Source organism: Branchiostoma floridae, chromosome 10, assembly GCF_000003815.2.
Source record: "Branchiostoma floridae strain S238N-H82 chromosome 10, Bfl_VNyyK, whole genome shotgun sequence".
Lineage (NCBI taxonomy): Eukaryota > Metazoa > Chordata > Leptocardii > Amphioxiformes > Branchiostomatidae > Branchiostoma > Branchiostoma floridae.
Window position 1 is genome coordinate 6,834,968 of NC_049988.1, and position 13,593 is coordinate 6,848,560.

The 13,593-nt window shown below is 40.0% G+C and overlaps 1 protein-coding gene across 6 annotated transcripts in view; it reads left to right on the forward strand.

Moving 5' to 3' along the window:
- The window catches only part of LOC118423948 (parathyroid hormone 2 receptor-like), a 92,107-nt gene that overhangs the window by 58,583 nt on the left and 19,931 nt on the right, over positions 1 to 13,593 (forward strand). For all 6 annotated transcript variants that reach the window (XM_035832274.1, XM_035832278.1, XM_035832277.1 and 3 more), the window contains 3 exons: positions 947 to 1,043; positions 3,283 to 3,390; positions 12,904 to 13,010. In XM_035832274.1, coding sequence (XP_035688167.1) covers positions 947 to 1,043; positions 3,283 to 3,390; positions 12,904 to 13,010 — 312 coding nt within the window. The remainder of the gene's footprint in view (positions 1 to 946; positions 1,044 to 3,282; positions 3,391 to 12,903; positions 13,011 to 13,593) is intronic.

Genomic DNA, 13,593 nt, shown 5'->3' on the forward strand with positions numbered 1-13,593 from the left:
GACATCTACGTCAATGGCAACAAGCACCGTTTAAATGCCCGAAAGTACCATCGTCTTAACAGGCGTGCGTTTTCAATTTACTCTCGGGCACTTCAATATATGTGGGTATTATGATGAGAAAGATAGTATGTTATGACACTTTGCACAGTTGGCTGCAATATTCAATCATACACGTTTAATATCGCCAAAAGGGTAATATCAAATTGTGCAGACTGACAATGAACATAATGCCCTTGGCAAAGAAAAAGTTGCAATGACCAATCAATATCTTATTTATTTATAACCGTAAATTGTGCAATGATAAGTCAAATACAAAATCGATGCCGTTACACTAAAAATTCATTCAACAATAGCTTCACTTGTTATCACCTCCATGAAAAATGGAGGTATTGTTTTTTGGGTGTATCTGTGTGTCTTTCATTTATCTATTTGTTGATGTGTACATGTGTGCTACCAGATATTTGTAGTCAGCATAACTTTAGAACCTCTGGATGGATGGTAATGATATTAAGCATATGGACTGGGTTGGGAAGACGAAGATGTAATTATTGCTTTTGGCATAACTAGTATGATTGTTGCAAATAAAGCTCGATCATCTAACTAGAAATCTTGCGCCGAAAATAAAACTTTTATGGAGGAAAGTTTAAAGTCGCAATGCATCAACCTTGATTGATTGATTGATTGATTGATGTTAACAATCGATCGATTGATCGGTTGATCGATTGATTGATCTATGATGATCGATCGATCGATTGACTGATTGATTGGTTGATTGATTTGTTCGTTGATCGATTTATTCATTGATCGATTTATTCATTGATCGATTTATTCATTGATTATTCTTGAATCCCAAAAGTGCATGTACAGGAAACTGGCGTACATTGGTAACATTACACGTATTCCTCTGACTATGAAAATAACGTAACTCGTATTCCTTGTTTTCCAGGCGAACTGCGACACCTTCGATCTGGAAGAAGCCACATTGAAAGCCGCACAAGACTGCCTCGAATACATAGCCGCATACGACATCAATGGAGACGGTGGTAGGTAGACTATTCAAGATCTACAACTCGATAAACTTCGGAGATGAATTCCTGATGTTTTGAGTGACATCCATCACTCTTCTTCAGTGTCATTGGAATGAACTGGCCAAACAAATCAATTCTTGTGCACCTAACTGAAATAATATACTATTTGGCTCGCCCCTGTGGCGTCGCCAAAATACTGTTGAGCATGTCGATCGTATGCAAATGCCACTGATATGCAAATCAAGTTTGGATAGTCCCTATGGTAAGACAGTACCATAGGAACTGTTATTGTCCGTGTTGCAAAACAAACTCACATGTACTAGAGAGTTCTACACGAAGTCCTCTCTTCCGGTTTAAAGCTAGGTTGTAGATCCGCTCCCTTAATTGTTGTTTACCAGGAAGACTAACCTTCATTAACGTAAGATGTTGGAAGAGTTCATCTTGTCTTTCTTAGCTGTAATTCTCTCCTTACCTCTTACAATCTTCTTTCCTCAAGAACTTATCGAATCACGTTGGTCCTAGCCTTCAGAAGATATAGATGTACACGTATGTCCAAAAGTAGGACAAGGACTTTGTTTAAAAGACAAAGAGGAGACTTGGCATTTAGGACACGAACGGTAGAAACGTATCTAAACTTAATCTTAATCCTCTATTCAAGGGTACAAGGGTTGCTACTGTCGGCCTTGAAAACAGACACTACTCGCATATTGACAGAGGTTATAGACTAGGCCTTGTTGATTTGATTATGTGGATGACATCCGCGCGCGCATCAATTTTCGTCTGTTTCGAGCAAAGAAGCTTTCGATTATTAAATAAATTCGTACAAAGCAGCTGCAATATGAGCAAAAATATGCCGTAAGTTTCAAACAAAAACGGGTGCAAATTTCTTCAAGTGTCAAAGTCAAAGAAGAACAAAAATGAAGAATCTATTGTTCACCATACCATACTGTGTGTTTGGATATTTGTTCAACTTTTCTGACTACATAGATTTTATAATGCAGGCCAAACATTTCTTTTTTCGCACGCTCGCATCATTTTTTCCCCATAAGATATCATCCATTCGATCGGATCAACATTACCTTAAGCTAACAAAAGATATTCTAGTAACGTAAAAGACTCTGCTGTACTATAGGGGGTTGGAGTCCTTGTATAACGTTCAAAACGTTGTAGTTCCTCATAACAAGAGAAGGGAGGATAACAAAGGACAGTTATGTTGTGAATCAATAAAGGAAATGAAATGAAATGAAGGTCTTAAACCAGATGGTGTATAGGGTGGCGCCCATCTCCATTTCTGTTGCCCTAGGTCACACAAATTTTGGGCAGGAGGCTAGTCAACTGGTAGTGGTGTGTGCTCATGATCAACTACCACACTATTTCCAAAATGTGATAAGCAGAGAAAGTTAAGCAGGGAAAGCCATTTTAAAGTCTTTGCTATGACTTGGCCGAGATTGAACTCATGACCTACCAAATGCAAGGCGAACAGTCTACCCGCTCGGTCATTGTACAGGTAACAAAGAACAGGCACCATAGAAAGGCATATCATATGTCTACAATGACGCCAACAGCAGCTTAACATGTTAGTCCTCAGTTGTAGACTCGCTTGTCTAAACAAACAACATCTACTGGCATGTTTGGTAACACAACATTTATCCACGTTGGATACTTTCGTCAAATTCGCTTCTAGAAATATGGAGATAGTCCACCTGAATGTGAAAATATAAAACTCGACCTAACCAGTACCCCCCCCCCCCTGACGTTTAACTATGAAATATTCGTACGTGACTTATTCAACTCCATGCTATCACAAATACTTGCAATATCATAAAGCTGTCACTTAGACATCCCTTGGCAAAATATCTGAGGTCAGAAATATTTGAGGTCAGAAGACATGAATATATAATGGTGTGTCTGTCTGGCTGTGTGTTTGTGTTTCGGTATTTTTTAAGAACTCAAGAACACCTTGATGGATAACGATGATATTTGGTATGTGGGTAGGTGTTGGTCAAAGTTGATTTTGGGCACCTGGTATGTGACCTTGGTACTGCAGCAGAATTTCAATTTTTTGCATCCTTTGACCTGTGCATGCTAAGGTCTTTTGTTGGCAGATATATGATTTATGTTTGCCCCAACCCCCCGCAGCTTGCTCAGGAACTGCAGGAGTATTGTTTAGAATGGGTATTTTAAGACATTGGTGCTAGTACCCATCCACTCAACATAACTTTAATCGCGTATTTCCTTTCTCTCCTTCGTACAGGGCTGCACTGTAACGCGACGTTTGACGGGCTGACGTGTTGGCCTTACGCGGAAGCCGGAGTTGTGGCCGTGCCGTGCCCCGGGTACATCCCAGACTTCAATCATGAAGGTAAGTCGGTACTTTACATCACTAAATCTAACGGTAAGAAGTAACCTTTCTTTTGATACTCTACCATAACTTTTACTTCTTCACTAGTGTTTGTGTGTATGTCTGTGTGTCAACAAGATAACTGAATGAATTGGTTTTATACTTGGTGTGTCGGTGGGGGGGTGTGACGAAAGCTAGAAATGATTGGATTTTGGGAGAAGAACTTCTGATTTTGATATCTGGCGTTCTTAACAAGCTATGGTCACGATTTTGGGGGTTTAGATTGGATTGTGATTGTGACTGGAAAGAAGTGACGTGAGTTTGGGCCCCCTGGCAACTACATTGGAAATTGCAGGGGCAATTTTTGAAAAGCATTCCGGAGAGGATAACTCGATATAGGAATAAGGATTTTCATGTTTTTTTTTCTATCTGGGTAGCTTTGACATAATGAAATAGAAATTATGCAAATTATGAGGTTACTTGCATACACAATAAGAACATTCATAACAGTTTTTCAATGTCTAGTCCTGGACATGATATGGTCTTGGCATTTGGATGGCGGTTAGCTTTCTAATCTCCAAGCAGATCCTACGGTAGCATAAGATAGTATCCAAAGCTGCCAGAGGAGTGAAGTCGGCGAGTGGCTGATGACTCCCTTTGGCCATCTATACTTGCACCAGTGCATGTTGACCCCAGATAGTATTTCCAGCCCTGCTTCTACCATTACAGTCATGGCTACCTCACTATGGTCACTTCTAAGCGTACAACAAAATCGACATATTTTCCAATTTTTGGTCCTGTTGACTTCATCTCCTGAGGGAAAAAATTCTTGTGTTTCAAAAGCAGGTAAACATTAGTAAACGCGCTGATGTCATCCATAAACTTTACATACGATGGCCTAAAGAAGAAAAACTTTCTAAAACACGCTATTGTATGCAGTGTCGCCAGGCGCTAGGCTGGCGCCGTAGGTACTAAACTGTCGCTCTTCTTCACAGCACGTGGTGAACTCTCCGGAATACATTTTGACGCTGTATTCATCCATAATGGATGTGGTAATCAAGTCTTTCAGACACGGGTATTAAGCGCGTATTAACGTTAATCTTTAGATCGTGGGTAATCTTGGTGACTATTAATCATATCTTATTAATCATACCGTAATAAATCATAATGTCAATCAATGCATTCGGCGTCGATCTTAGTAATACATCAAGCGAAAATGTTAAGTCGTCCGCGGATAAGATCTTAAGGGAGCATTTGAGTCGTTTGCTATATAACTTAAGCAAGGAAATCATACTTACACTACGACGTTGAAAATTCGCTGTGCTTTTGAGATTGTATTTCATTTAATTTGCGTAGATCGTATTTAGCAATACATGTACTTCAAGCGAAAACGTCAAGTCAAGCGCGCATCTTGGAGAAAATCTTATGGGAGCATCAGTGTCATTTGCTTCAAGTAAAGAAATCATAGTTACATTTTTGCGTTGAAGATTCACTGAGTACTTTTTAGATTGAATTTTTCATTGGCGCGCTGAGTATATGAGTAATATGTGTAATGGTATTTGGATAGTACCCAAGATATTCTTCTAGAAAGAACTTCAAGGTTACGGTTAATAACAACCTGTCCGTATCTGAACCCATTTCTACGCCTTATCCAGCTAAAGCTTTAATGTCATCCCAAATTGATCTCCATCGCTAAGTTATAAAGTTTTTTTTTTTTTTCTATTTTGCTTTTGGACAGACGAGGACAATATGGCACTGAACTCAAGTTTTGGTAACTTATATTAACAGTGCCATATGCACGGTACAGACAGAAGGTACCCATTTTTACACCTGGGTGAAGTGAGGAAGGTCGTGTAAAGTGCCTTTCCCAAGGGCACAACGTCGGGGGCACGGCGGGGATCGAACTCAGAACCTCTAGGTTCCGAGCCGAACGCTCTATCAGTTACGCCACGCCCGACGGCACAAACGTTATAAAGTTGTTATCTCGAGCTCACTGCACTTGGGGCACCGATGCGGCACAGCGGGGTTCGAAGGGGTTCGAAGGATACTCAACGAATTTCAGAGATAAAGAAGAATTTTTCTTACGTTTTGTGTATTTTGTTGTCTCCCAACTCATAATTGTACGTTTTACACAATATCTAGATTATTCTTAAAAATCGGCGAAAATAACACAACAGTGTGAAAGTGAACGAACCCCGCAATGCCGCACCGGTGCCCCAAGTGTAGTGAGATACTAACTTTATAACGTAGCGATGGATACCAAGTTGAGACGAGATTAAAACGTTAGCTGTATAATGCGCAGAAAAGGGTTCAGATAGGGACAGGGTATATCAACCTTGACACGTGCGAGAGCATGCCATTCAGCAATCGGTCCCCGAGAGTCGATTAACCCCCAACCTTTAGGAGACGCTACTTACCTTGGTCGCATACCTGGCATTTTTGCGGCGATAGTACAAGGTACCGATGGGTATACACTTTCTCTTCTTAGTGTGTTGATGGTGAGAGAGAAAGTGTAGTCTCAAAGACAGGGGTGTTGACCGGGCATTTTACCTTCGCCAGGAAGGTTATGCTTTTAGGTGCCGTCTGTGAATGTTTCTGTATATGCCAGTTTGTGAACAGCATAACTCGACAAGCTGTGAATAGATCATTATACTATCAGGAAGGTATGGCGCGCGGGAAAAAAGGCAATTTCGACAATGGTCCCCCTAGCGGCTTTCTAAGGCATTGCAGCGGAACTTCCGTCTTTGATATCCCATGTTCTAGACATGCCGTGGTCGTTATTTTAAGTAGTGGTAGATAATTCATGGGGCAGAGATTAAGTGATACAAGTTTGCCCCCTAGCGGATATATTTGATCTGCAGGGCCAATTTTGTTTCAAACTTTGGACGAGAATAAATCAAGCAGGCGTTGACGGTTTGTCACATACCGAATTGTTATGACAGTCCATCCATACCTTCTTAAGGTCTGTTTTCAACCAAATACATACAAAATATACATACTAACGCTACAAAAACATAACCTTCTCGGTGAAGATAGAAAGGGCAAGAAGTCTACATGTGCTAGTTTTCAATGCTACAGAATGTACACTTACAAGCATTCTAAACCCGCACTACAAGTCTGTTTATCATCTGTCAGTAATAACATGTTCTTTGGCACATTCGACTCCGGTATTTGTTGACATTCTGTCAACCCGACGGCTTTCCTTGTAGTCCTAAAACAAACATCTATTCCATCAACGGAAAACCCTTATAAGCTACAGTTTGTCCAGCGTTCTTCTTGTAAAAATACGTTGGTAAGCTGACACTCACATAAAGAATGGGCCGGCGTCTTGCAAATTACATTTCGGTGTACATAACGTTAATGAAGCGCGGCAGCATACAAGGTTGTTAGGGGTGGTCTGTATAATTAGCGGCGACAAGGTAAGATTAATGGGCGTGAAAAATAGTCCATGACGGGGGCGCTCCCTTGTCAACTCTTGTTTCTTCACGGTCAAAGAGGATCTTTTCCGCAAACATCCCTTTTCGTCACTTTTACGCATACTTTTATTTGCTTTTGGGTGGTCTATGAAACGCAATCTTTCCATTATTGACAACTAGGGCTGGGTACGGTGAACCGGTACAAAACCGGTTTTCCTTTTTGGACCGGTCCGGAAAAACCTCACCTCACCCTCACCTAGTCCGGAAAAACCGGACCTGAAAAAAATCAGTGGATCCGGATTTTGGAGCGGTTAGAAAATAAACAGATTACTATTATATAGGCAAGCGTTGTCGCGTGCTGAGGCTTCCCCGTCCTAGAAAATAACAAGAACGAAGTAGAGAAGAGTTGTTAGTCGTTTTGAAACAAGTTTCTAGCCAAACTTTAATATCAAGACAGAATTTTGAAACGCCAGTAGGAGTCAGGCCCAATTCCAACAGGCGGCGTTTGCGCTGCGATAACATCTTTCGATTTTTTCCTCAGTTTGCTCCGTGATATTTTCATCATGACCTAGCGCCCCAACCCCAATTATCAAAATGACCGTCATTTCTACATGATTTGATAAGGGCCCGGGGTCTTGACGACTTGGACCAATCCGGGGTTGAGGAGATGTAATTGACACATCACTCATTTCCTTCCCGGAAGATGAGAGGATCAATTTCAAGCATGTAATCTCCTCATTGGCTGAGCGCAGTGATTACATCAAGGGATGCTTTCCTGGAAAAGATTACAACCAGAAATGAAACTTGATCACCCCCACGTCCTCAAAAAGGAGTCAAAATCTTTAAGATCCTGATAAATCTTAAGTGCCTCAGGCCATAAGCTACCCCCTGCCTTTAAGATTCATCAATCCGAGGATAACGTAAAAGGACCAATTTCCTTCGTTTGTGCTGTGAAAGCAATGTGACCCCCCATTGCATCATCTTTCCCTGAGCGCTACACTTTACAGGTCAATCCAAGTCAGCTTATCCATTTTCTATGAGCCTTAGGCGAGATGCCAACTTACCAACCTTCAAGCACGCATATCTTAATGAATTAAAGATAAGCAGTACGCAGAAGAAAAAAGTCAGTAGAGGACAAAAACTCAAAAAGCACTTAGACACACTTCTCGTCAAGTTGTTGATAGTGTGACCTTGTGACGGTCGAAGATCAAGGGCAAGGAATTCAGTGAGGAGTAGAGAAATGATAGAGTGAAGATATCGGCCCAAGAGTACCTTGTTATTATTAGCCTATAAACCTGACGGCCTCAAGAAACGGTCATCACTACATTGTTATTAGTCAGACTGGCACCATGCATAGCATAATACAATAAACGTTTTTGTTTCCCATCTCTTATACATTCGGCTTTCGGCTCAGAATCTAAAGGTCCCGAGTTCGATCCCCGCTGTGCCCCCGACGCTGTGCCCTTGGGTAAGACACTTTACACGACTTTCCTCACTTCACCCAGGTGTAAAAAATATGGGTATCATAACATGACTTCGGTTGTGAGGTAAAAGAAAATTCTGTCAGTACTGTGTATGTACCACTCTTATCATAAGTTACAAAACTTGAGTGCAGTGCCACATTATCCTCGTCTGTCCCAAAGCAAAACATAGAATAAACACTGGCCATTCAGTTCCTACAGCACTTTTTTCAAAGTAGATCGAGCAAAGTGACGACATTTGTACGTACCTAAAAGATACTTGAATGTAAGTTCATCTGTGACGGTAGTTAACATAATGATACGATTTTTAAGACTTTATATCCGTATACAATACCTAAAAGATATTTCTTTGTAGCGTACGTTTTCCATTTCATATTTACACCTTATTGAAACAAAAATAACAGCTACATCAAATGCTACGATCTGTATCAATACAGATAATGTTGCTATTGAATGAAGACCTCTACATTACATAAATACCGTATAAGGTCGCAATAAGGGCAGATGCATAATGAATCCACAATGTCGAGCTAATTGTATTCGACTAAGAAAATTCGACTTCTAGCTTTGTGACGGTGAAAATGCAGCAGTAGATCAGATAGGTTACTATTTGCGAAATATTTGTAATTTGAAATAAGTAATGGCTAGCAACATAAATGGAACAGGTCGGTACACCCAATCTTTTTTTTTCCTAAATACTACCCCCCCCACCTTTTCCAAAGCAACTCGAATCTCCGTCCCATTACATAAGGATTACAGCACAGCGCCAGTGCATCGCACATCCACTCAATCGTGACGGAATTGAATTCACGGGATTGTAACCATTGACACGTGCAAGAAATCAATTATTACACCGGAGAGGAACCGTAGCATGAAAAACGCCTTAAACCACCTTAAAAGCTGAAAGTTTCGAGCTATGCCTAAAGTCATCCCACTTAACCTTTTCGTCCGTAAAATTATTCTATGCGATGGTAAAAGGTTTCTTACAGGTTTACACCGGTGAACCATAGAAAGTCGTAACCTTTCATACCAAAGCAAATATGATTTGTAAGCTGTGATCTTAAGAATTATACACCATGTACCCAAATACCCGTAAGAGCCTGGTATAATCACATATTGGTAAGCATAGCTATAAGTGTACAGACGTCTACATCTTGATCGTAATACGTAATTGTCTGGTATTATCACAGTAAGTAAGGCTATCAGTGTCCCAGACTTACAAAGTCTTGATCCTATATAAGTGTATAGTATTACTACAGCAAGTAAAAATATCAGTATCCAGCTAGACGTACAAAATCTTAAGGCTATAGAACCCTCCCTCGAAATTGCTGAGCTTGCTAGCCACTAGTAAAGCTGGTATTATCACCACGGTAAGCATAGCTATTCGTACGTACACATCTTGATCCTATGTAAGTATCTGGTATTACAACAGCAACTAAATCTATCAGTATCCAAACTTATAAAGTCTTGAGGCTATAGAACCCTCTCTCGAAATGGCTGAGCTTGCTAGCCACTAGTAAAGCTGGTAATTGAGATATTGGTAAGTATAGCTATTCGTACGTACAAATCTTTATCATATATAAGTGTCTGGTATTACCACAGTAAGTAAGTAAGGCTATCAGTGTCCATACTTACAAAATCTTGAGGCTATAGACCCCTCACCCGAAATCGCTGAGCTTGCTAGCCAGTTGTAAAGATGGTGTGTTACGCCGAAGGGCAATTATACCGGCTATATAATAGGTGGTATCTCACTGCACCTGCCGCATCGGGGTGGCACTGCGGGGTTCGTTCATTGCGGCACTATTGTGTTATTTTTGACGATTTTGCATAATTAAGATATTGCGTAGTATGTGAAAGTATGACCTAGAAGACAACAAAATACACAAAACGTGAATTCGTTCTTCATCTCTGAAATTCGATGAGAATCTTTCGAACCCCGCAGTGCCGCAACGGTGCTCGAAGTGCAGTGAGATACCACCTATAGATACTTTTTTATCTATTGAGTGCTTAGCACACTTGGCTTTAGTCCAAAATGAAGTACAAATTCAGCTTGATTTATATTCTTTTCGTGCAAACCAGAGCTAGAGGGATTGTGTATTTTACGAGCGAGTACGCTCCTAAGAAGGTCCAGGTGTTCTTGATGGAGCGAGACGGCCTATACTTTTAGTACTTAGGCAAATATTGTTTTCTAAGGCCGTCGCATTTTGCGTATCAACAGATAGAGACATTTGGCAAATAGCCATAAAACGTAAGGTAATACCGGGTGGTCTTATACAGAAGAAACATAACAACCATACATCGCACATAATACATTAACAACAATTATGGCTACAGTTGAGATATTTTGTGAATATCATAGATTAACAGAATACCAGGGTGACTAGTAGTGGTAGTAGTAGTAGTAGTAGTAGTAGTAGTAGTACTGACTAATACATGTAACTAATACATGTGAAATAATGAAAGATTTCTGTCAATTGCGTTCATTTTCGATATAGAAAGATAGTTTTACACAACCAGTAGGTACTTACATTGCTTACGTTTCGATGTCTCTCAGACAACTTCGTCAGAGCTAACTGTAGTTCTGCTTCTCACCGCCATATGTAGCCGATGTAGGTGGCGCTTTTGCGGTTTAGAAAACAATTCCAAACGTGGCTAAGCTTGTATCCCCCCTCGTTCATTTTCATACACACAAACGAGACAAATATATACAGCTATGGTGTGAACAACGGAAGTGATCATTATGGTTCCCGGTGAAATACCTGATGCATAGTAACGAAAGTAAGAAAAAAATTACAGCAATATAATGTAATAAGCGAATATGAATTTTATGTTAAATTTCTAATATACGTTTGATTGCCTAGGTTGTCTTCTGCATTGCCTTGTTGCAATTCAATTTATAAAAAAAATAGAAATAGTAGGCGTAGAATCACATGAGATTAGGATGATTTAGGGCAAATACCTGGTACACAGAAACGAAAGTAAGCCACAGCAGTTAAATGTTACTATGGACGCCCTGTGTAGACTGCACAAATAATGAAACAGGGAAGGCGACAAAAAAAAAAGATTGTTACAAAAACAAGGTGGCTGAATTTTCAAAATAGACACCATAAACGTTGTAACAATAAAACATTGAAGTGACGAAACATGGTACCACAGCCAACAAAGCATTCATTCTTGTATTCTAGTTGTGAACTAGTGTAGTAGAAGTGACACAGTGGTAGACTGGTATCACTAGCCATGTTGGCTCATGACTTCCACAGTGGTGACTACCCAACTAGTTTCACTTCTACAACTACAACCATGACTACCTCACTAGTGCCACTTCTGCGAGTACAATCACTAGACTACAACACAACACATTGTCCCATTCCATTACTTTCTCGTTGTGTTAACCATCTGAATCTTCTTTATCTTCTGCAATCAAGCAAAATGTAATTATTGCGCTGACGCCATCCATAAATTCTGTGGCCTAAGAAATATCACAGTGATATTAACACAACAAGTGAATGTGAATTTTTTTATGTCAAAGTTTGAATGTATGTTTGATGGTACCCAAAATCAACATTGCTGTCTGGGTTGTCTTCTGTATTTCCTTTTTGCAATTCGAGAAAATAAAAATAGCAAGCAGACGAGAATCACATGAAATCACGATGCTTCGGGGCAAATACCTGTTACACAGAAACGCAAGCTAGACTACAGCAGGTAAATTAATACGGATGACATCCTGTACAGACTGCAAAAATAATGAGACAGGGCGAAAAAAAACAAGATGGTTAATAAACATATTTCCCACCCTATCACTTTATCGTCATGTTGACCATCTCAGAAGAAGAAAAAAAGTCTTTCTTTCTTGAATTAGCCAAAAATTAATGAGCATCCATTACAAGAAAATATTAGAAATATTATAGCAATAACGGGCAAGCAGTTCACTGAACTGTCTTTCTTAAGTTTTCCCCATTTTCTCGAAAATTCATTATTTGTTTTCCTGAAAATTGAAGAATAACTCGAGAGGCATTAAGCGAAGTTAAAGATGACGACAAATACTGACTTGTATGATGGTTCTCAATGACAATTTTGATATTCAATTCAGATAAATGTTTCTATTACGGGTAATCTTTTTATGCACGAGTTAGCTAAGTGCAAGGCCAAGAGCCCCTTTATACCGCACTAAATTACTTACTCCGTGGTTACTACGTAATAAGACTCGACAGCCGAAGGCTGCTTCAAGGTTACGGGTTTCTTGAGTAGGACTAAAACATTACCTCTTTTCTCTAAGAACACACGGACTTGATTGTATGGATGGCATCTACTGGAGACCCCCAAACTAATGCGCGAGGACGAAGAAAACATGTGCTGCTAAACTACAGGACTGAACATCCAGTCCCAGTCTTTGGTTGTCCTATGTTCACCTCCAGTAAGACTGTAAAAGACAATCGTTGCCAATAGAACAATATTTTTATTACCATTCTTGTTTTAAGGGAACAAGGGCACAGCAACCCATGCCCTTAAAGGGAAAATGGGGGTATAAAATAACAGGGGTTACGATGGCTGCTTTAGAATGAAAGATGGATAGCTAGATAGGTAGGTTTACATGGTATACATGGTATATGTGATTTGGTTTTCTATTTATTTTCTAGAAATGGCGATCAGAGTATGTGAGAAATCCGGCTTATGGAAGATCAATGCTGAGTCCAACAAGACGTTTGTCAACTACTCGGCTTGCTGGAACGAAGCAGAACCGGAGGTAAATAAAGTCATTTGTTACAGAAATGTGGCGTATATGGCGTAACTGGTAGAGTGTTGGCCTCCGGATCTAGAGGTCCCGGCTTCGATACTTTGCGTTGTGGCCTTGAGAAAGGCACTTTACACGACTTTCCCTGACAGTCAGTGGAGTGACGTCCACCGAGACACTTCTCGGCTAATGTGTCTAAATGCGTGCCGCCAAAAACACACACGAATTTGTCAATGAAGGTTAGACATCCAAGTAATAAGATATGCCAAATGTACGTGTCAATATCTGCCACTAAGAAGCATTTTTATGTGTATGGCACTATTTCATCAAGAGGTTAAAACAGTAAAGAGGTACATACTAGTAGTCAGATTAGAACCAATGGCTGAGTGGCCCAAGTGCTAAAGAAATGGAAATGATCAATGCGTTATTTTGCGTTGATTCTTGATACTTTGCTTGGGTCAAACTTTTATTCTTTTCTTTGAAGAGATTCATTAGTCACGTATGTTCACAGTTAATAGAATTTTTCATCAATCAGTGACTTATCAAAGGTAAGTAGAACGTACCTCCAAATTTTCGATGGCTATCCAGTCCATCT